General features: G+C 33.2%; 1 protein-coding gene across 7 annotated transcripts in view; it reads right to left on the reverse strand.

Moving 5' to 3' along the window:
- Window positions 1–2,863: 2,863 nt before the first annotated feature.
- LOC145246765 (uncharacterized) overlaps window positions 2,864–25,369 on the reverse strand; it is a 129,387-nt gene continuing 106,881 nt past the window's right edge. For all 7 annotated transcript variants that reach the window (XM_080108543.1, XM_080108542.1, XM_080108540.1 and 4 more), the window contains 2 exons: window positions 23,076–23,537; window positions 2,864–3,992 (listed from right to left, as the gene is read on the reverse strand). In XM_080108543.1, coding sequence (XP_079964669.1) covers window positions 3,400–3,992; window positions 23,076–23,537 — 1,055 coding nt within the window. In that variant the 3' untranslated portion in view covers window positions 2,864–3,399. The remainder of the gene's footprint in view (window positions 3,993–23,075; window positions 23,538–25,369) is intronic.

Genomic DNA, 25,369 nt, shown 5'->3' on the forward strand with positions numbered 1-25,369 from the left:
TTGCTGCTAAGCTCCCTACATAGTACCTAAGCAACTTAGGTCCCTGATAGTAGCCCCCAATATCAAAGTGGCAACTGTGTACCTTGTTTGTAATTAAAAAAAAAGTTAACAAGCCCCAAAGACCACTCAGGGATAATGGTCAAATGAGTTTGTCAAGTTGACAATGAGACAACACCGTGCTGATTGGTCACGATGGTCGAAACTAGTTGTATGCTATATCATGTATGCAAGATTATTAAGAATTTGTTTACATTAGACTTGAAAACAATTATGTTGGAGTCAGCTAGGAAGGAATTCCACAGTATTGTGAAGGATAAATCTAGGAAAGAAACTTTGTTGAAATTCTGTTTAGTTTATGTACACAAACGGAAATTATTGACAGTAGTTATACATGACAGATCTGTGCCTAAATCAAAACGTGGATTCCATGAACAAAGCTTCTTTCTTAGAACTGAACGCCTGTGGAACTCTGTCCGTCTGCCTGCTTCCCACCGGACTACAACTTGGATGTGTTCAAGTCCAATGTTAACAAATTCCTAATGAACCGCCCCCTTAAGTAAACACTTCATCAAATCTCCACACTAACGTAATGTACTTGCAATAACCCTTATCCCTGAGTGGCTTCCAGGCCTTAATAAGTGGTGATCACTGTGTAAAAAAAAAAAAAATTATTAAACAAGCTTTTGTTGTAAATGTTTTACAGAAGAAACCACAGATTGGTGCTCAGTCGAGCACCTACTATGTAAATAATAATAGAGCGGAGAAAGAATAGCAACTTTTGGGGGGTATCTGTAAATATTCTTAGTTTCACTTCTCCACTGCTAGCTTGCTGTTGAACACGGGTTCATAGTCAATAGTGATAGGTCTGGTATGGCCTGAGACCAGTGTAATTAAATAAAATGTTTTAAAATCGTTAATTATCTCCCTTAGACTAAGTGTCGAGTTATCAGATTAACAAAATGCATTGAATTATCTCCCTTAGATTATGATAACTAAAGACAGTATACTTATTGGACTACACTAATTATCTCCCTTAGATCGAGACTGATATATTTTGCAAAGATAAATGTTAATATTTAAATATTTTCATTTTTTTTTTAATGTAGGCAATATAATGAGTAAAGTTAGGCACAAAGTCGGCTTCAAATGTGATCAGAATCTATTTTTTGAACAAGTGTTACTCTTGATTTGAAAAAAAAAAATCTGACTCAGTCTAGAAGGCTTAGTTTAGAAATAAAATAAACAGTTATTATATATGTTAATATTTGTATAAATAGTTGTATACATTTGTATTAGCAGTTATGTATATGTATGTTAATGTTTGTATTTTCTATTGCTGAGTAATTAAAGTAGGTTTCTTAGAGACCCTTAAAAATCCCTAGAGATTCTGGAAGGCTTTTTACTCTAATAACTTCTTTACTGGAACTGCTACACTTTAGCCGACTTAGCCAACATGCAAATACTTAAATGTAATATGAACAAAATCTATATAACTAACCACTCTATGCTTCTATGAATATCTCTCCTAATTCATGATAGCCCATTACGTCTTAATTGTGGATGGAACCTTGTTTGGGGTTTATCAAAGTAAAATTAGCTAATATGCAGTACATGAACATGATATGAATGGTGAAAATAGCAATTACATGTACATACTTATAATTATGAAAAAAAACTATTACGATCTTCTTGCTTATTCATTTTATTTCATTAAAAAACCGCTTATAGTCGTTAAAAACAGTTTATAGTCGTTAAAATCAGCGTATAGTCATTATAAAACAGCCTATAGTCATTAAAAAATGTTTAATCTAAAATTTTGTTGTAAATGTTGTAAAAATGTTTAATGTAAAATTTTGTTGTAAAAATGTTTAATGAACATTAAAAGCAGAAAGAAAGAAGTAAAGACAAAGTCGGCTTAAAATGTGATCAGAATCTATTTGTATTATTTTTGTAAAATGTTGTTGATCAATTCGTGTGTCTATGGAAATAATATTCATTGAGTGATCCGAAATTCTTATTCAGTTTTGAGATATGTTGCATTTCAAAATAGTTTTATTTCGTCTTCTTTGTGTTGTGTCTTCAAATTGGATACCGAGTTTCCATTTAATGGCGGCCATTGCTTTCGGAGATTTGATGAATTATGATGAATTATAATGAATTACAATGAATTATGATGAATGGCCATTGTGTAATATGTGGATTTGTCGCTAACATTTTGTCTGTGATTGTTGAATCGTCGGTGAAACTCATAACCTTTTCACCATAGACTTTTTGTATCTAGTGCAGTATATTAGGATATCGCGCGTGGAGGGAGGTAATTGTATGTTGGTCCCTATATGTGTTGATGTCTGTTGGTATACTTTGCATCTTGTTACATGTTTTGTTGTCTTGAAGTGTGAAAACGTGATGTAGTTTTGTAGATGTAGTTTTTTGATGTAGTTTTGTAGATGTTTTGTAGATGCAGGTTAGAGATTTTGAATTAATGAGTAAATTGTATATTATGTTGATCGTGGAGTCGTGTTTTAGCTGTTTCGATTGGATTGCGTAAATTGTGTTGTGGTTGAAATTGATTACATATATTCCATAAATTTTTAGTTTACATGTTAATTCGAATGTGTCATATTGCAGTTGATTTCTTCAGAGCTAATTATCCTACCTCACCATAGTGGAAGTGAAGCGAAAATAAATCCTTTTATTTTTTTTTAAGATGTTCTCTGTTTCCATTTCTTTTTTCGTTGTCCTATTTCTTTCCTTGCGTACCATATTTTGAACAGACAATACAAATACATCGTTCTATCATTTCACAGAAATTTAGTTGTGCCAATTCCATCCCAAACATTTAATTAAAAAGGCAAATTCCTGCGATAATCACATTTTTTTAATCATCTTTAAAATGAAATAACATAAATAAACTAAACAATTTTTTTATTATTACGGAATAACAAATTTGAAATAATTTAATTGCTTACTATTGTGTGTGTGTGTGTGTGTGTGTGTGTGTGTGTGTGTGTGTGTGTGTGTGTGTGTGTGTGTGTGTGTGTGTGTGTGTGTGTGTGTGTGTAAATAATTTTTTCTAACGTTAAAAAATACAATTTTAAACATACAATTACACATGAGAAACTACTGAAATCAAAATTATCGTTTGATTTTGATAAATTACTATTTCATGAAAAGTTTGCATTTCATCAGCCGATTTTGATTCGAAAAAAACTGATGAGAACACATTATCGATTTCCAGATTGGAAAGAGGCGACTTTCGAATTGCATGTCACTGGTATCTTACCATTCTCAACGAGTTGCCTCTTCAGCGGCAATACGAAACCTGTGTCACGAAGCCATTTTTTGTTTCACAGGCAGTAAATATTCGAGTAGGACTCTTACTGAACAATAAAGGCTTCGTTACGAACAAGGTTGTGGGTAATTATAAGTGTGTATCAACGTGTTTCCTCGCCAGAGTTGTTCCTCTACAAGAATAACATTGTTGCTGGTGCGTTGTCGACGGAACACAAATGGATGGAGATGATATAGCTTTTTACAGGCAACTGTGGTTATGGAATAGTTTTTCGGCCACTCTAAACGATGACTATAACCACCATCGTTACAAGATTCGGTGTTGTCAATGCCGTACTGCAAAAGTGCGCCTTTTGGATTGCACGGCACTGGTACCTTTCCCCCCTCAAAGAGTTGCTTCTTTAGTGGCAAAATGTAATCCGTGTTGTATGTAACAGTCCGGTAACCAGATGTGACATCATAGATGTAATTGCCCTCGACCTTGTGGAAAAAGATATCAATGTATGGCCAACGATGTCGAGCTTCAAAAAGGACCGGAACTTGTTTGTAAAAAAACTTCCATTGGAAAAACGGATGGGAGACAACAGCAAAATTGGAGTCGGCACTTTCAAGCGCACACTTCAATTGATGCCGGTTGCGTTCGTTGACAGAAATGTCGAGATCATCATCCCAAGGGATATAACCGTGATGCCGATAACATCCTAAAAAATTTTAAAAAAAAATGTAAGATTAATATCAACGAAGCAAAGCAAGGAAATCCAAATATATTTGGAAAATTGTTAAAACTAAAATTTACCATAAGTAAATAAAATACAGAGTAAACCGTTAATAAAATCGTTAAAAAAATTCACAATTCTTTTCTCCAATCCAACCATATTAGGTAGAAATGCCGAACTACTAAATTTCAAGCCCAACAGTCTTATTTTATCACAGTTCAATGATATTCGAGAAAAATGTGATTTTGGATGGGGCTTAACACTCACCGGAACTTAAGATTTCTTTTATTTGTAAAAAGAAAAAAAAGAAAATTTCTATCAAAACAATCCCTTGACTATTCTTGAACTGAAAAAAGCTATCACAGACTAACTGAGGGCAGCACCAAGACAAGAACGTTTAAGAGTTATTGAGAATGTTTTCATGTCATATCCGGGTCTCGTCATTGAACGGTGTCAAAATAAAAACTGTTGGAGATTCAAGAATGAACCTTGTTTGGTAAGTTAGACATACTCTGAAAATCATATGTTCAAAGTATGGTTGGATTGCAGAGAGGATTGTGAATTTAATTAACAGTTCTATGAGAACCATTATTTTGGGGATTGTATATGTTTGTATATTCCCTTAAAATGTTTTCTTGTTGTTGGTTACTCTTCATCAGCGAAATGTTGATTCAATCGTCAAAATGAAAATACTATTTGTTTAGAATGTAAAAACTTAAAAAGAAAATTGGACACATAATCGATCCTCTCTTTTATTGGAATAAATTAGTTCTGAACCACATAATATTCGGGAAAATTCGCTAGTTATATTATTACATATATAGTATAGTATTAAAATTTATTGTTTTGGGCTTAAATCAAGTTATTAAGTTAGATCTATGTCCAAGGAACCTATATCTAAAGTTTCAAGTGTTTAGACCCAAAATTGTCGGAAGAGTTTGGGAGAGTTCTCAAAGGTCAAATCGTTGAACTTTGACCCCTTAAAAGCCAAATGTCTGGCCGAAAACCAATCACATCGATTTTCCCAAATCTCAGTACCCTGTATATACAAATTTTGAGTCTGTAGACATTAAATTGAGACAGTTATTGCGAAGGGAAATGTACACAGACAGACACACACACGCGGACACTTTCACTTTTATAGATATACTAGCATGGGCACCCGGCGTTGCCCGGGTGTTTGGAGGTGTATGCTGAGCAAAAAAAAAACGGTCAATATTTTTAAATTTGACCCCTATTATGCCCCCTTAAAATTTATTGATTTAGGATCAAATCAAGTTATTAAGTTAGATCCATGTCCAAGGAATCTAAAATTTCAATTGTTTATACCCAAAATTGGCGGAGGAGTTTGGTAGAGTTCTCAAAGGTCAAATCGTTGAACTTTGACCCTTAACAGCCGAATTTCTGGCCGAAAACCGATTACGTCGATTTTCCCAAATCTCAGTATCCTGTATATCAAATTTTGAGTTTTTAGACTTAAAATTGACAGAGTTATTGCGTAGGCAATGTACACAGACACAGACACACAGACACACACAGACACGTTCACACTTATATATATACTAGCATTTCAGCCCGTTAGATCGATGTCTAAGGAACCTATATCTAAAATTTCACGTGTTTAGACCCAAAATTGTAGGAGGAGTTTGGTAGAGTTCTGAAAGGTCAAATCGTTGAACGTTGACCCCTTAATCGCCAAATTTCTGTCCGAAAACCAATCACATCGATTTTCCCAAATCTCAGTACCTTGTATATCAAATTTTACCTCTTCGGTCTCTACCAAGTTACTCAGACAATTTCTGGTCTAAACATTTGAAATGTTACATGAAGGATTTTCAGAGATAGGGCAAGCTTTTTAATCGGTTTGGGTCGAAAATTTGAGCTTCCGTGAGGTCAAAGTTCGAAAGATTTTACCTTTGCGGTGTCTAGGAAACTACTCACCGAATTATTTAAAAGTTACACATAATGGGTATTCAGAGAGGAGGCAAGCATTTTAATCAGTTTGAGGTCGAAAATTTGGCTGCCAAAATGTCAAAGTTGAAAGAGTTGACATTTGCCGATCTACGAAATTACTCCGCCAATTTTGGTCTAAAGACTTGAAATTTTAGATGTAGATAACTTGGACCTGGGTAAAACTTTGTATTTTGATTTGAGACCAAAATAATTAATGTTAAAGGGTCAAAATTGGCGTCCAATTTATAAAAAATTTACCTCCGCAGTCTCTACGAAATTACTCAGACAATTTTGGGTTTAAATAGTTGAAATCTTACATAAAGTGTATTCACACGTAGGGAAAGTTATGAACAGTACATAGGGCTCGAGCAAAGCCGGGCTGAATTGCTAGTCTATCTATAAAAGTGAACGTGTCTGTCTGTGTGTCTGTGTGTGTAAATTCCCTACGAAATACCTCTGTCAATTTTCAGTCTACAAACTCGAAATTTGATATACAGGATATTTGACCGTTGAAACCTCTACCAAACTCCTCCGACAATTTGTGGTCTAAACACTTGAAAATTTAGATATAGGTTCCTTGGACATGGATCTAACTTAATAACTTGCTTTGTGACCAAAACAATAAATGTTAAGGGGTCATAATAGGCGTTAAAGTTTAAAAAAACTGACCGCTTTTTTTTCTTTTTCTTTCTTTCTTTATTTTTTATTTTTTATTTTTTTTTGCTCAACATACACCTCCAAACACCCGGGCAACGCCGGGCTGAAATGCTAGTAGTAATCTAAAGATGATTATCCCATTAGAAAACCGAAATAATAGGGAATTAATTAAAATGAATGTTTAAAAGAATATGCAAATTAGCTAGATCTTTTGCTAGGGAATGCAATTCCACAACCTATATATAAGAAAATTGTATTTTCTTTTTAAATAAATAGAAAAAAGGGTTTTTATATGAATATCGATACATACAAAAGAAAAAAATCATAGTAGTAAAGATAGATTATTATATGTATTTTTATATCATAGTATTATTTTGTGTATTATATTATTGTTATATGTATTATATTTAGCATTAGTATATGTATTATATTATAATATGCATTTTATTTTAGTATTATTATATGTATTATATTATAGTAATATTATATGTATTATATTATAGTATTAGTATATGTGTTATATTATAATATTATTATATGTACTAGCAATGGATGCCCGGCGTTGCCCCTTTAAATTTATTGTTTTGGGCTCAACTTAAATTATTAAGTTAGATCCATGCCCAAGGAACCTATATCTAAAATTTCAAGTGTTTACACCAAAAATTGTCGGAGGAGTTTGGCAGAGTTCTCAAAGGTCAAACCGTTGAACTTTGACCCGTTAATCGCAAAATTTCTGTCGGAAAACCGATTACGTTGATTTTCCCAAATCTCAATACCCTGTATATCAAATTTCGAGTCTTTACACTTAAAATTGACAGAGTTATTGCGTATGGAAATGTACACGCATACACACACACACACACACACACACGTTCACTTTTATATATATATATAGATAATATAGTATGTATTATATTATAGCATTATTTTATTTATTATATTTAGTATTAGTAGATGTAAAATATCATAGTATTATTTTGTGTATTTTATTATAGTATTAGTATATGTATTATAGTATTATCATATACTAGCAATGGGTGCCTGGCTTGTCCGGGTGTTTGGCGGTGTATGCTGAGCAAAAAAAAAAAAAAAGGTCAATTTTTTTAACTTTGACCCCTATTATGACCCCTTAAAATTTATTGTTTTGGGCTCAAATAAAGTTATTAAGTTAGATCCATGTCCAAGGAACATATATCTAAAATTTCAAGTGTTTAGACCCAAAATTGTCGGAAGAGTTTGGTAGCGTTCTCAAAGGTCAAATCGTTGAACTTTGACCCCTTAATCGCTAAATCATTCAAGAAATAAAATGTCATATTTACGCGTGCATTACCACCAGGCTACGCATGACATCCCTGCTAGCTTTTGCAGTTTTAACAAAAGAGCTACAATAATATCAGAGCATCTCCATTTATACTGAACATGTACAGAATTCAATATCAATATATACATATGAATGCATCCCCTGTGGAATTTTCACAGGTCCCGCTAGTGACTAATATTTCGTTAAGCCCAATTCCTATGTATACCTGGAGTTAAATAGAAATTCCATGCGCAAGGTTTCTTTCCAAGGACTACCAGTTTGTGGAATACAATACTGCAGAGCTGTGTCCCAGTTTACTACAACATTGTCATTTACAAATTGAACGTTAACAGTTTCTTATTGAGCCGGTCTCTCAGATACTCAAATTCTTTCATAATTTCAATCATCATCTCTAAACTTCACCGTCCACTCGACAAACCCGACTTTAATTTTTAGTCTCCAGATTCATTCGTGCCTTATAAATAATCTCATTAATACAAAAATCATCCAGTGAACCTGAAATTTCTGGAATGTTTATTAATTAATGCTTAATAACTATGTGAATTTCTGCGAAGGACTTTCACCGTTTTCCCCTTTTATATAAAACGGAATTAAAATGCAGCAGATATTGACAAATTTCAACTTTGTTTGGGAATTGATCGGTTAATTATTTTAGGATTTAATCTACACACAGAAATATATAAACATATACATAATCTAAATAGAAGTATCAAAGATTTGTGAGAGGTGACACTTTATTAATATAATTTCACAGTGAATCGACCTTCAAATGTACAGAAATTTTGCAAAATGTCTCTTCGAATGTTTAAAAGTTTTCCTTGAGTGTTCTATTTCATATTTCTTTTTAACTAGATTCTTTGAAGACGGCAGTATTTTATTTGTGAACCATGAATTTATACAGTATTTTTTTTTGTTTGTTTGTAAAGTAGTTTTTGTAACTAATGTAGATCACTTATCGTGAATAAAAACCATTGTTTTCGTTTTACTTTTCTCATGTATAAATTACTAAAAGGTTTTTCATATACATACACATATGTGTACGTGTATGTATGTATGTATGTATGTATGTATGTATGTATGTATATATGTATGTGTGGGTGTACGTGTGTGTGTAATGTGCATGTGTACGTCTATGTATGGGAATGTCTCGCCAATTATCTGAACCAATCCTAATCATTACACTTAAGTGATGATGGTTACCAGAAAAATGTAACGAGGTATGTAAGTCGTATGAAAACAAACAACATAATTGACGCTCCTGTTTATAGACTTCACTATCGGAGTAGAATCGGATTGCAAATCAGTATCCTCGATATGAAATAGTTTTAATCCCCCTCCTTTTATTTATTTATTTTCTCTTTGAAGATTGTAATGCTGGATATGGGACAGCCAAACCAGCTGCCAGCATTGCCCTGCTTTTTATTGAAACCAACCGAGAGCTCTTTTTAGTATTCTCGCTGTTCCCTTAAGTGCAATTGTCTGGATCTCTTTTGCATTTGGTAGGACTTCAGGTTTTTCTTCATAAGCCCTGTAGCTGGTTGCATATGTGGCTGGGTAATTTGATTCCACAGTCTTAATGAAGTAATGCCAAACAATGTACAACTATTGACAGTGAAGGCCCCTTTAAAAACTAACTCCTTTCGCGTAATTATAATTTTTCATTTGCAACTATACAAATACGAGGGAGTAATTTAAGGTGCATCTATGTATGGGTTCAACATTGAAAAAGTTTCATATTATTTCGTGGTTGTTACTCTCGGTTGATTTTCTTTTTGAAGAAAAAACGTGCATTTGTGAAATAATCTTTGTATATAATTGAGAAAAACAAAGTAAACAGTATGCTGTATTCAAAGTTTTTGATTCCCTCTAAAGAATAAGTCTTTCTTAGTCATTTGTAAACGTTGCATCAGCCAGCACCATGGCGAAACGCCAAAAACTTGATTACTCTGTGAGACAAGCTATTGTGAAGCTACACAAGGAAAAGCACGCCATTAGAGAGATTTCAGAGAAAGTGAAACGTTCCAAGAGTGTTGTAGGCAAGGTTGTTAAATCTTACAGTGATGCTGGCAAAATAGTTAGTGCTTTTAAAACTGGCAGACCCCGCAAAACTTCGGCAAGAGAAGATCGAATACTGCATCGTATGTCATCAAAGGACCGTTTTAAGTCTTAAAACGGTTATAAATTGTGCCTCATGTGTTAATGTGTCAAGACAGACTGTTTCTAGACAACTGCAAGAAATAGGGCTGTTTAATTGAACTTCAGGGAAGAAACCAATTGTTAGTTCGAAGAATAAGAAGAGATTAGAGTTTGCAAACAGGTATGTAATTTGGACATTGGGCAAAAGTATTTTTCAATGATGAAAGCAGGTTTAATTTATTTGGAAATGACGGGGAAAAACAATGTAAAGAGACGTATTGGTGAAAGATTAAGTGCAAAGTTTACTAAGAAAACGGTCAAGCTTGGGGGCGGAAGCATCATGGTATCTGGAATGTTTTCTAGTCAAAGTACAACGTCTCTTTCCCGGTTACAAACTTGTGTAAACGCGCAGAACTATAAAAACATTGTTCAAGATCATGATGTGCCAATCATACAGAATCCAGCTTTCGATAGGAGTACCTTTATGATAGATATTTCCCCATGTCACAAGGCAAAGGTTACCTTTACGAGCAAGATTTCGAAATTATGGATTGGCCACCGCAAAATCCTGACTTAAATCCAATAGAAAATCTTTGGAAAACCTTAGGAGTGAAAGTTATGGAAAGAAATCACACTAACACGGAGGATTTGTGGGTGACGCTTCAATAAGAATTGTCAATTGAAGAATTGGTATCGAGGATTGTTAAGAACTGCTTCGTTCTAATAGTCGAAGATGTGCAGCTGTCATTGAGAGACTAAATTACTAAATATTGATTGTACATGTATTTTTATTGTTTTTTGGCTGTTTACATTGCTTTTCTCAATTTTATCCCTTACTTTTGGATGTCCCTATTTTGAAAATAACTAAATAATTGTTATAATTCTTCTTCTATCCTTTGCAAATGATTCAAATTTTATTATGTTATTATGGATGATAACGACTACCAGTTGTCAAATTTTCACACTTGTCATTTCTAACAAATATTAGGTTTTAAAATGGTGTCTCTTAGTTTTGGACGCTACTGTATATATATATATATATATATATATATATATATATATATATATATATATATATATATATATATATAATTTAAAGGAGATTAGAACAATAGTCTAAAGAGCTGAGTGTATTTTAATGTAACAGTGAAATTACTAGTTTAATTAAAATACAGGAAAGAGAAAGTGCTCGTTGTAATTTAGATATATAATAAGCTCGATAGTTAAATGTCCTAGAGCTAATTCAATATTAAGTAATGTGATTGATAATTTAAAATTTAAAAATCAAATTATAATTAAATTAAAAATCCGTTTCATAAGAAGGAACAACATTTTGATTTTGTTGTTGTTCCTTCTTATGAAACGGATTTTTAATTTAATTATAATTTGATTTTTAAATTTTAAATTATCAATCACATTACTTAATATATATATATATATATATATATATATATATATATATATATATATATATATATATATATATATATATATATATAAATTTGGGGATTTCTGTGTATTGATATTCATATTAAAACCCTTTCGATTCTTTGCGGTGGCGCAAATATATATATATTTTTTTTTTACTTTTTAAATCATTACTATATATTGGGTCTTATATAATATCATCTGCATTAATCAAAATATCATATTTAAGCGTATTTTACGACCGGACAATGCCGGGCGTTTACTATTATATATATATATATATATATATATATATATATATATATATATATATATATATAAACTAGGATTTCAGCTCGGCGTTGCCCGGGTGTTTGGATGTGTATGTTGAGCAAAAAAAAAAGTGGTAGTAGGAAGGTAGGCTCGAACCCGTACCGCAAAGGAGGAAAAGAACTGGGTAAAACCTAACGTTTATGCTGTTACGACCACCGCCAAACCAGAAGCGACATTTTTTAACATTAAGGCTAGACAATCTAAAGGAGAAGATAACTTTAAAAAATATCGGCGAAAAAGTGACCCCCCCCCCCCGTAGAAAAGTGCCTAGTTGAAGGGGGAGATATAAATGTTTTTAGCCAATTTTTCGATATTTGTCGTATGAAAGGTTGCACTTTAAAACGATACTGACCTTGGTAAAATCCGTCGCCTCTGTTGAAAGTTTAAGGCAGACATGCAAACAGACATTCGTACATTTATATATTGGTAACTAAAAATTTTCGACCCAAACTGATGAAAAAGCTTGCCCTATCTCTAAATGCCCTTTATGTAAAATTTCAAATATTTAGACCAGAAATTGTCTGAGTAATTTGGAAGACACGGCAGAGGTCAATTTTTTTAACTTCGACCCCTATTATGACCCCTTAAAATTTATTATTTTGGTCTCACATCAAGTTATTAAGTTAGATCCATGTCCAAAGAACCTATGTCTAAAATTTCACGTGTTTAGACCCAAAATTGTCGGAGGAGTTTGGTAGAGTTCTCAAATGTCAAATCGTTGAACTTTGACCCCTTAACCGCCAAATTTCTGTCCGAAAACCAATCACATCGATTTTCCCAAATCTCAGTACCTGTATATCAAATTTCGAATCTGTAGGCTTAAAATTGACAGAGTTATTGCGTAGGGAAATGTACAGAAGACACACACAGAGACACACACAGACACGTTCACTTTTATATGTATACAAGCAATGGGTGTCCGGCGTTGCCCGGGTGTTTTGAGGTGTATGCTGAGCAAAAAAAAAAGGTCATTTTTTTAATTTTGACCCCTATTATGACCTCTTAACATTTATTGTTTGCATTCAACTTAAGTTATAAAGTTAGATCCATGTCCAAGGAACCTATATCTAAAATTTCAAGTGTTTAGACCCAAAATTGTCGGAGGATTTTCATAGAGTTCTCAAAGGTCAAATCGTTGAACTTTGACCCCTAATCGCAAAATTTCTGGCCGAAAACCAATTACGTCGATTTTCCCAAATCTCAGTACCCTGTACATCAAATCTAGAGTCTTTAGACTTAAAATTGACAGGTTTATTGCGTAGGGAAATGCACACACACACACACACACACACACACACACACACACACACATACATACACACACACACTCATACACACACACGCACGCACACACACACATTCACTTTTATATATATACTAGCATTTCAGCTAGGCGTTGGCCCTGTGTTTTGAGGTGTATGCTGAAAAAAAAACGGCCAATTTTTTTTAACTTTGACCCCTATTATGACCCCTTAACATTTATTGTTTAGGGCTCAAATCAAGTTATTAAGTTAGATCTATGTCCAAAGAACCTATATCTAAAATCCCCAAATTACTGGCCGAAAATCAAACACATCGATTTTCCCAAATCTCAGTACCTGTATATCAAATTTCGAATCTGTAGGCTTAAAATTGACAGAGTTATTGTGTAGGGAAATGTACACAGACACACACACACACAGACACTTTCACTTTTATGTATATATATATATATATATTTATTTATTGATTGTGTAATCGCTTGCAGAAAAAGAGGGAAAACATTATAGATATAGATATTAGAAAGAGCTCAACAGAGCGAAAACTGACTGAGCAAGCGAAGAATAGAAAAGACAAGAAATAATGAAACAAGAGAGATGGGAGAAGATAGATTGATTAGCCTTAAATAATAAGAGATAAACAAACACAAGATGAAGATAGACTGAGCAGCCAGAGAATTAGAGATGAACAAAGACGAGGTGGCGAGAACGTGGTGGAAAGAAACAAAAACCTGCTTTGTAAAATAGTCAAACTTTTTTTTGAAAACTACACATTTTTGCTGCATGAAGGAAAGAGTCAGACAAAGTTGCTAAATGATCTCCATTATTTGTATGCTGATCAAGGTGAATAAGCTCGCTACTTCAGGAAGCACCTGAGACAATATAATAGCCTGTTTCAAATGACATCATCTTTTCGTTGCAAAGAAATAAATCCACAGAACAGATAGATCTATCAATAGTTATTCAAGGTGACTGGCAACCCGAGATGACAATAACAAATAATCAAAAATTAAATGCTATGCATTATTATACCTACCGCATTATGATCTGTTATGATTAATTTAACCAAATATTAAGAGATGGGAGATTGTTTCAACAGTGTTTTGTTGATATGGCAGGACAAATTGAAGTAGATCGTTTGAAGTATATTAGATTGAATCAAGCATCTCTTAGATCTACAACATACAGAGGTTTCGTCGAAGGCTTACATGATAATGATGATCTTAGTAACATTGGCAGAAAAGTTATTTTGTCATCAACATTTGTTGGTGGTCAACGATATATGATAGAGAGATGTCAAGATGCTATGATGTATGTTAGAAAATATTGGACTGCTACTTACTTCATCACGATGACATGCCATCTAAATTGGCCTGAGACTAAAGATAATCTCATTGAGAATCAATTCACTCACGATAGATCTGACATAATTGCAAGAATTTTTTATTTACAAAGGAAGCTTTTTATTAAACATTTAACACGAACACAAGGTATTTTGGGTAATTGTATTGCATACGTTCTAAATATTAAATACCAGAAAAAAAGTTTTCCCACACATACATTGCCTGCTATGGATAACAGAAGAATCTAAACTAAGACTCCAGAATTTTAATAACTTTGTGCAAGATGAAATACCAAGTAGAATCGAAGATCCTGAAGGACATGTATTGATGTTGACGCATATGATATATGGACCAAAATGCAACATTATATCTCTGTGCTGGAAAAATGGAAGTTGTTCAAAGAGTTACCCAAAACCAAATAATGATCAAACAAGATGTGGACATGATTAATAACCTATTTATAGGCGAAGGCCACCAGAAATGGGAGGTCATCAATGCTACAAAGAAATGAAGGACAGCATAACACTACTGAAGTTATTTAACTGCCACATTAATGTAGAAATATGCAGTTCTGTTAAATCCATTAAATACGTAATTAAGTATACATTAAAAGGAAGCGATCAGACAGCTTTTAGTGTAAACAAAGATGATGAAATTAAGTAATACTTGACAGGAAGATATGTTGAACCATCAGAAGCAGTTTCGATGATACTTGGATTGCAATTCATGTTAGTGGATCATGCATTTGTTCGTCTCCAGATCATCTCTCCGATCAACAGATGGTCTATATTCAAAGGAAAAGCTACAGACAACCAAATGAAAATGCTTCCTGCACAACGCTAACAGATTTTTTTTTCAATATTTACCAAAATGATGAATTTGCAAGAACAATCTATTACTCAGATGTGCTAAAATATTACATGTGGCAATATATTACATGTGACAAAATATTACATGTGGCAAAATACTACATGTGGCAAACTATTACATGTGGCAAAATATTACATGTGGCAAAATATTACATGTGGCAAAATATTACATGTGGCAAAATATTACATGTGGCAAAATACTACATGTGACAAAATATTACATGTGGCAAAATATTACATGTGGCAAAATACTACATATGGCAAAATACTACATATGGCAAAATATTACATATGGCAAAATACTACATGTGGCAAAATAAGAAATGGTAAAGAAGAAAAGTGGGTAAGAGAATGGTTGATCACCTACGAGTTTTTTTAAGCAAATATTCTTGACGTATGTGAACAGTCTCGCAGAGCAGTGGTGAATTGTACATTTTGCGGCTATTACTTCACATGTAAAAGAACCTAATTCTTTTGAATCGTTTCAAACGGTAGCAGGTCATATGCTTCCATTGTTTAAAACATCTTGCAAAGAAAGGGGATTATTACTGGATGATAACCACCGGATACAAACAATGTAGAATGCAGAGAGAACTAGAATGCCAAAAGTGATAAGGGATCTGTTCATTGTGATACTCTTAAAGACAGAATGTTCAAAACCTAAGTTAAGGAAAAGATTTTTCAACTCTATGGTAATAGATTATTACAATGCAATACAAATCCAAGTCAACAATCAGAACATAATCAATAAAAATGCCATCGAAAACACGTTGAGGTTCATACATGATAGTCTCATGTATGATATGAAAAGAAAACTGGAATCTTAGGGAGATATCAATCATACCAGCTATCATAGATTCCAAAGCGCTTATGAAGAACAACCTGAAATCCTACCTAGTGCAAAAGAGATCCAGACAATTGCACTTAAGGGAACAACGAGGATACTAAAAAGAGCTCTTGGTTGGTTTCAATAAAAAGCAGGGCAATATTGGCAGCTGCTTTGGCTGCCCCATACCCAGCGTTACAATCTTCAAAAGAAGAAAATTAAAAATGATAAATACACTTTGTGCTTCTGGCAAATCACTGCAAAACTTTGGATTGCCTTTGCCTCAGAATCTGCCTAATGCGATTCAAATCAATAGAGCTATAATATATGAGCAAAGTTACAATATAGCAGATCAAATGACATATCTAAACACACACACACACATACACACACATACACACACACACACACACACACATACACACATACATTTATTAAATGATGAACAATCAATCATCAATAAATTTATATACAGTTGCTTAGACACATGCTCTTCTCCATTTCATCGATGCTCCAGGAAGCACAGGAAACCCTTCTTAATAAAACTTATTCTCTCAAAAAGCTTGGGACAAATTGTACTGACTGTAGCATCATCAGTGATAGCCGCAACATTGATGCTCGGTGGTCGAACTGCTCATTCCAGACTACAGCTTCCTCTCAATGTAAGTCATAAAGAGAAGAAATGATGCTGACATTTACAATGCTTGCATCAAAGAGTCGTCTAATCTAAGTTTCTTATAAAGATTTGCGAAGACAAAATTGAAAAAAAAAAAATGAAAATGGTGAGATTGAACTACTTGAGGATTTGATCATCCGTACAGGTAATGTTGACCAACGCTTTGAATATATTTATCCTTTGTTTGACGATTTAGAAATATTTGCGTATATTTGCTGAAAATTGCATATTAATGATACAGTTAGAATCATAAGTGCATTAAAAAAATTTCCGAACAAGTTAAAAAAATATTTGTCATTTAATTCTGTTCTTGAAGGAACAGAAACTAAACATTATTCAACAGAATTTCTCGGTTCAATAGAGTTATCAAGGTTGCCTCCACATAAACTTGAACTCAAGAAAGGAGCTCCAATCATGTGTATGAGGAATATTGATCAACCACGCTTATGTAATGATACCAGACTAATAATAGGAGAGCTGTATAATAATTTGAATGTTGCTAAAATTATTGCGTCACTGTTTGAAGAAGAAATCGTTTTAATTCCATAATCGAAACTTGTTTTATCTGAAGGAGACAATATTCCGTTTGTCAGAGTTCAGTTTTCCATACGATTAGCATTTGCTATTATTATTCATAATTCTCAAGGACAAATTTTAAAGAAAGTTTTAGTTTACCTAGACAAACCAATCTTTCAACATGGACAACAATACGTTGCATCTAAGCGAAAGGATAACATATCTATAACTATATATAAAAGCAAACGTGTCTGTTTGTCTATCTGTGTGTGTGTCTGTGTCTGTGTACACTTCCCTACGCAATAACTCTGTCAATTTTACGTCTACAGACTCGAAATTTGATATACAGGGTACTGAATCAGTTTTCGGCCAGAAATTTCGCTATTAAGGGGTCAAAATTCAACGATTTGACCTTTGAGAACTCTACCAAACTCCTCAAACTATTTTGGGTTTAAACACTTGAAATTTTAGATATAGGTTCCTTGAACATGGGTCTAACTTAATGACTTAATTTGAGCCACAAACAATAAATGTTAAGGGGTTGAAGTTAATAAAAATAACCTGTGATGTCTCTACCAAATTACTCAGACAATATGATGGGTATTCAGAGATAGAGCAAGCTTTTTAATCGGTTTGCGTCAAAAATTTGAGCTACCAATATATAAATGTATGTATGTCTGTTTGCATGTCTGCCTTAAACTTTCGACAAGGTCAGTGTCGTTTTGAAGCTTGACTGTTCAGACGACAAATACTGAAAAATTGGCTAAAAACATTAATTTCTTCACCCTCAACTGGCCACTTTTCTACAGCGAGGGGTCTCTTTTTTCGCCGATATTTTCGAAAGTCATCCCCTCTTTTCGATTGTCTAGCCTTAATTTAAACCTACGTCAATTCCGGTTTGACGGTGGTCGTAACAACAAAGACGTCAAGTTTTCCCCATTCTTTTCCTCCTTCATGGTACGGGTTCGAGCCTGCTTTCCTACTACCACTTTTTTTTTTTTTGCTCAACACACACCTCCAAACACCCGGGCAATGCTGAGCACCCATGCTAGTTAAGATATATATTAAATATTTATTTGACCGAATGAGTCATGAATGGTCTAGTGTACATATATATATATATATATATATATATATATATTTAAACAGTAATCCACGTAAACCTGTGTTTCAAGGTAACTACCTCTCATCAGCGTAGCTTGACTGTTTCTAGGAATCGAACTCTAGACCATGTTTACCACAGTCCGGCGCGTTAACCGTTGCGATATGAAATCCTAGATGATATAACTGTTTATTTTTATCGCTTATAAATTTAGGTTTGTTGTTGATGTTTGTTTTTAAACGATAAATATATATATAGTGTCAGTAGGTATTTAATGATTATTGCAGTAAATAATTATGTCAGCCCCTTTAAGAAACTCGTTTCTTATCGGTGCGCACTTTACGGTTTAAATAAAATCAATTTAGCTCACATGTGCAGATTATCCTATAATCACTCTAACATACGTTAAAAACATTTAAAAATATGTTTAAATTTCAACAATACTCGCAGTTAATGGTGGCCGAATGCTAACGGAGTCAGAGTTGGGTTTTTATGATATAAGCGTTGTTTAAATTTTTAAAAAATACATCTGAAATACGTTTATAAGAAAATAATAACGTACTATTAATATTTACTTCTGGAGACGGCGTCTATCGCTGAAATATTAATTTTAAACAAATAAATATTTATTTTAAATAATATTTCGTTGTAATTTGACTTATAAACGTATTTCATACGTATTATATATATATATATATATATATATATATATATATATATATACTAGGCGTTTCCCGGATGTTTGGATGTGTATGTTGCGAAAAAAAAAAAGTGGTAGTAAGAAGGCATGCTCGAACCCGTACCGCGAAGGAGGAAAAGAACGGGGGAAAAATCTGACGTCTTTGCTGTTACGACCACCGCAAAACCGGAAGTGACATAGATTAAAAATAAGGCTAGACAATCGAAAAGAGAGGATGATATTCAAAAATATCGGCGAACCCCCCCCCCTGTTGAAAACTGCCTAGTTGAAGGTAAAGATATTAATGTTTTTAGCCAATTTTTCGATATTTTTCGTCTGAAAGGGCGACCTTCAAAACAATACTGATCTTGTGAAAATCTGTCGCCTTTGTCGAAAGTTTTAGGCAGACATGCAAACAGACATACATAGATACATTTATATATTGATAGCTCAAATTTTCGACCCAAACCGATTAAACAGCTTGCCCTATCTCTTTATGTAAAATTTCAAATGTTTAGACCAGAAACTGTCTGATTAATTTGGTAGAGACCGCACAGGTCAAAAGTTTTTTTTAACTTTGACCCCTATTTTGCCCCCTTAACATTTATTGTTTGTGGCTCAAATGAAGTTATTAAGTTAGATCCATGTCCAAGGAACCTATATTAAAATTTTCAATTGTTCATACCCAAAATTGACGGAGGGTGTTGGTAGAGTTCTCAAAGGTCAAATCGTTGAACTTTGACCCCTTAACAGCAAAATTTCTGGCCGAAAATTGATCACAAAGTACACTGTATATCAAATTTCGAGTCTGTAGACTTAAAATTGACAGAGTTATTGCGTATGGAAATGTACACACACAGACACACACACACGTTTACTTTTATATATATATATAGATAGATATAGATAATATAGTATGTATTATATTATTATATTATTATTATTATACAGAGTTATTGCGTAGGGAAATGTACACACACGCACACACAGATACACAGACACACAGACACATAGACACACAGACACATAGACACACAGATACACAGACGTATTCACTTTTATAGATATATAGATAGATATAAAATAAAATTTAAGAATGTGGATAGATTCTTTGTATAGAGACCTATCAAGGTTATTTGAAATTCAGCATAAGGGTGTGGAGCATAATGTAAAAAAAGACAAGATAAAGTAAATATAGATATAGATGAATTTACTTGTCAGTCAATAAAGAGAAACATCAATAGAAAGAGAGATTATGAACGTTTTTTTATACTTAAGCATTTCTAAACATAATGCTTCTCATCAGAATAGTAGGAGAGAATACAGACACATGTGAGATATAGCACCGAATGGAAATGTACAACTTTCAAATTCATATTTTTGTGCTTCGCGTTTAATTTCATGCAAATTAACGAATTTGTTTTTCAATATCGTGAATTGATTAATACAAGACATCAATTTACTTTTTATGCAGTTGCTTTTAAACGTAGCCATTGATAATATGATCCTTCTTAATTGTGACTTAAGAAACTTTTTATTATTACTTGAACTTTAAACGCCGAAAGTCGGAAAGAAAGAAATTCAGTATGAAAAAAATAAAGACTAACATTTTTTCAGTCCATTTTTCAAAAACTGTATATCTGGCAAGAGTTCAAAAATGCCTTGGGACAATCTGAATTGTTCACAATTACAGGACCGTTTGATCCATTGGAAGATGTAAAAATGATCATTTCAAAAAATTTCAGTTGTACCATTAGGCAAAAATATTTGCATTGAAGTTTAAATGTTGTATCTATATACGAGGTTTCATATTTGAGGATCTGTTGCTCTGAAATCTATAAGAGTTATTCCCACTGATTGTCATTATTTGGGGATTCTCTGCGGCTGGAACTTTCTCGACACTATCTTTTGACGTCTTTTTTTATTTTTATTTGTTTTTTTAGTATTTATATCATGCTGTAAAACTACTTGACAGTCTTTTGGCTTCAATTGGATTTCAATGAAAACTGTCCGTGCGATTTCATTTTGGTGAGTCTATTTTGAAATTTTCTACTACGCCACGTATTCAATGATGATTGCTCAAAGAGGTTTTCGCAAAATTCCTTGTGCATCTGTTTTTGCTGTTGTGCAAGTTCTCATGGATTATTGCTACACAATCACAGCAGATTTGTTTTGACTTATTCTTACTATAGACGGTAGGGGTTGCAAATTGACTGAATTTCACTTTCGTTAAGGATTCCGTTTTTTACAAGTCTTTCACGCTCCTCATTAAATTTCTTCTATGAGATGAACGGTATATTTCTTTTTTTATACTGAATACTGGTTGCGTATTATCTTTGACTCCGAATCTGACTGACATTTTTGTGCATTTTCCCAATCCGGTCGAGGAAACCTAAGGGAAACTTACTTTTTATTTGTGACATGACATTTTCCTTCTGTCGTTAGAGTTTTCACTTTTTAATGCAATAAACAAACTCTTACAAATTGAATTGTTGATCCAATCTGCCCCCCTCCCTCATAAAACAATTCTTGTGTTTTTTTACACGAACACTTTGTCGTGCCGTTAAATGTAATATAAGTGATTAGTTCACCTTCAAAATTAATTTTCGACCCAGTCCTCATTCTGGCTGTTTTTGCAGCGGGAGTTTATTTGATCTTTCCATGTATACAAATTTATGATCTCGAATTTAACTGAAACTTTACAGTTTTATTTAATATTTCCATCAGCACATATTTATGCATATTTTTTCGTTTTTATTTTTGTCTGTCCTAGTGTGTCGTATCCTTCTTTTAAAGTGTCTTTTGCTCTAAAATGTCCAATTCTGTTATGAGTCAAGCAAGTTTTAGTGAAGTATGGACAGTCCAATGCAGGAGTCCGCACCAATAGCATGGTCTTGCTGATCACTTACTTTGATTTTCAGTGGATTGTCTTTTCAGTGTGTGGGTGGAATAATGGCCGGCCATTATTATTTTTTTTCTGGGGAATAGGATTTTGACTATTATGTATCTGTATATTATGTATCCGACGCCAGAATTGTTTTCCAGAAACATGTGTAACATTTCTTCGGTTTCAAAATTGATATCAAATAAAAGTTGAATTCTGATTTGTAATTATATATACATGTGTGTGTGTGTGTGTGTGTGTGTGTGTGTGTGTGTGTGTGTGTGTGTGTGTGTGTGTGTGTGTGTGTGTGTGTGAAGATTCCACAAGGAAGAAATGATAATAATTAATATGGATAATAATTAATATGGATAATAATTAAATACTATTTATAGCCACCACCTCCTCGGGCAGCGCCGTCCGCATTTCCCTGTAGGGGCGCCTTACGCAATTAGAGATTAACTAGCCTAGGATTACCTAGAACTAAAACCACAGTCCGACAGAAAAGGTCACCGAAATAATCGAGTATCTAACAGATCCTCGACTGGTATGAATCGGCCAGCAATTAGATTTCGTTGCTTGATTTCCTTTAGTGTATTTCAACCAAAGTACTGCATACTTATCGGAAAAGTCCATTGTCTATGTGAATGGGGATGATGTATTACATACTTATCGGAAAAGTCCATTGTCTATGTGAATGGGGATGATGTATTACATACTTATCGGAAAAGTCCATTGTCTATGTGAATGGGGATGATGTATTACATACTTATCGGAAGAGTCCATTGTCTATGTAAATCGCAATGATATCATAATATCACTCATTAATTACATACTTACTGGAAAAGTCCATTATCTATGTAAATGGGGATGATATATTATATACTAACTGGAAGAGTCCATTGTCTATGTAAATGGGAATGATATAATATCACTTACAAATGACCTTGGAAAAGCTATTAATCCATACTTCATTGAATAGCAACATGTGTTCACCTAATCGCCTACAATAATTGTTTATTATATATTCGATAGGATTTTACTTTTGACACGGACATAATGTGTTAAGAGTAAATTGCATAAATTAAAGGTGCATGTTTTCTTTCTTACCTAATAATGTACCTGCAGTGATGAAATATTCGATATTGTTGGCCTCACAAATATTTATAAACTTTTGCAAAACAAAAAGTGACATCAACTTTTCTTCTGGTGAGAGCACATCGACGAACGTCTCTGTGATGTTTGATCTGAACTGATAAAGTCCACTCCAATCTCCAAAATCTTTGCTGATTTTCTTCGGATTGAAATTCGCGACCTGCGGGAAGATCAGCCGATCTTTGACCGGAAGAAGAAAGTCCGATCTCTTGCATGGACGGTCGTCGAAAGTGACGAAGACATAGTATTGGATGTAAAACCAGACGATGGTAGACAGGAAAAGCATCACAAAAATAAAAATTGTAACCGTTTGCTTTCGGAAATAAAATGTCTTGATGCAAAGAGGTTTGAAAGAATGGACACGAGAGAAAAGGCTCTGGTATTTAAATCGATTAAGATTCGTAAATGAAAGGCAGTCTGAAAATATAAAGAAAAGCAAATTTTTATACGTTAATATTAATTCCACAAAAAGCCTCATATATATTTAGTCTTAATAATAATAATAATAATAATAATAATAATAATAATAATAATAATAATAATAATAATAATAATAAATAAATAATGAAATATAAAATATATATAAACAGGGCATCAGTCTGGGCTGATACCACACAAAATAACTGTGAAGTGTCAAGGATTTTGGAAAGGCCGAGGGTGGGAGACACTAATCAGACCGCCACTGAAATAGTGCAAAGACGATTGAGGAAGCTTATTTGTACACAAATATTCGTGGAAATCAATAGTTGCTGCGAGCGAAAAATCAATAACTAAAGCAAAGTCATTTCAAAGGTTATCGAAAGAAGTGGAGCACACTGGAAATCTGGAGAAATTATTGTCACTCTGATTCCAAGGAATACCAATAATTATCTATCTATATATCAATAATTATCTATCTATATATCAATAAAAATGAAAATTACCAAATTAATCAGCCAATTTCTGGTCTAAACATTTGAAATTTTGCATAATGGGTATTCAGCAAGCAAGCTTTTTAATTTTTTTTTAAGAGTTGACCTTTGCAGATTCTACAAAATTTCTCTACCAATTTTGGGTCTAAATACTTGAAATTTTAGATGTAAGTAACTTGGACATGTGAAAAACTTTGTATTTTGAGACCAAAATAATAATTGTTAAGAGCCCAAAGATGGGATCAAGTTTTTTAAAAAAATTACCTCTGCGGTCTCTAGGAAATTACTCGGACAATTTTTGGTCTAAACATTTGAAATCTTACATAAAGTGTAATCACACGTAGGGCAAGTTATGAACAGTACATAGGGCCCGAGCAAAGCCGAGCTGAACTGCTAGTATATCTAGAAAGTGAAACTGTGTGTGTACATTTCTCTATCAAATAACTCTGTCAATTTTCAGTTGACAGACTCAAGACTTGACATAAGGGGTATTGAGATTTGATCAAATTTTTTAATCGGTTTTCGGCCAGACATTTGGCTGTCAAGGTTTTAAGTTTAAGTATTTGACTTTTGAAACCTCTACCAAATTCCTCCCCCAATTTTGGGTTAAACACTTAAAATTTTAAATGTAGGTAACTTAGACCTGGATCAATCATTTTAACTTGATTTGAGCTCTAAACAATAAATGTTAAGAGGTCAAGATTTGTGTAAAGTTTTCACAAAATTTGACCGCTGCGGTCTCTACAAAATTACCAAGTCAGTTTCTAGGCTAAACATTTGAAATTTTACATAAAGAATATTCCGAGATAGAGCAAATGTTTTAATCGTTTTGAGGCCGATATTTTGGTTGCCAAGGGGTCAAAGTTCAAAATATTTTACCTTTGCAGTCTCTAACAAACCATTCAGCCAATTTTGGGTCTAAAGATTTGAAATTTTACATAAAGGGTATTCAGATATACAGCAAGATTTTTAATCAGTTTTTGGGCGAAAATTTGGTTGCCAAGAGGTCAAAGTTGGGAAAATTGTCCTTTGCAGACTCTACCAAATTCCTCTGCCCATTTTGGGTCTAAACACTTGAAATTTTAGATGTAGGTTACTTGGACATGAGTTAAACTTTTTAATATATATATGTGTGTGTGTGTTTGTGTGTGTGTGTGTAATAATAATAATAACAATAATAATAATAACAGTAGTAGTAATAATAATAGTAATAATAACAATAATAGTAGTAATAATAACAATAATAATAATAATAATAACAGTAGTAATAATAATAATAATAGTAATAATAATAGTAATAATAATAACAGTTGTAATAATAATAACAATAATAATAAC

Source organism: Euprymna scolopes, chromosome 24 (genome assembly GCF_053919585.1).
Source record: "Euprymna scolopes isolate OS-2025 chromosome 24, ASM5391958v1, whole genome shotgun sequence".
Taxonomy (NCBI): domain Eukaryota; kingdom Metazoa; phylum Mollusca; class Cephalopoda; order Sepiida; family Sepiolidae; genus Euprymna; species Euprymna scolopes.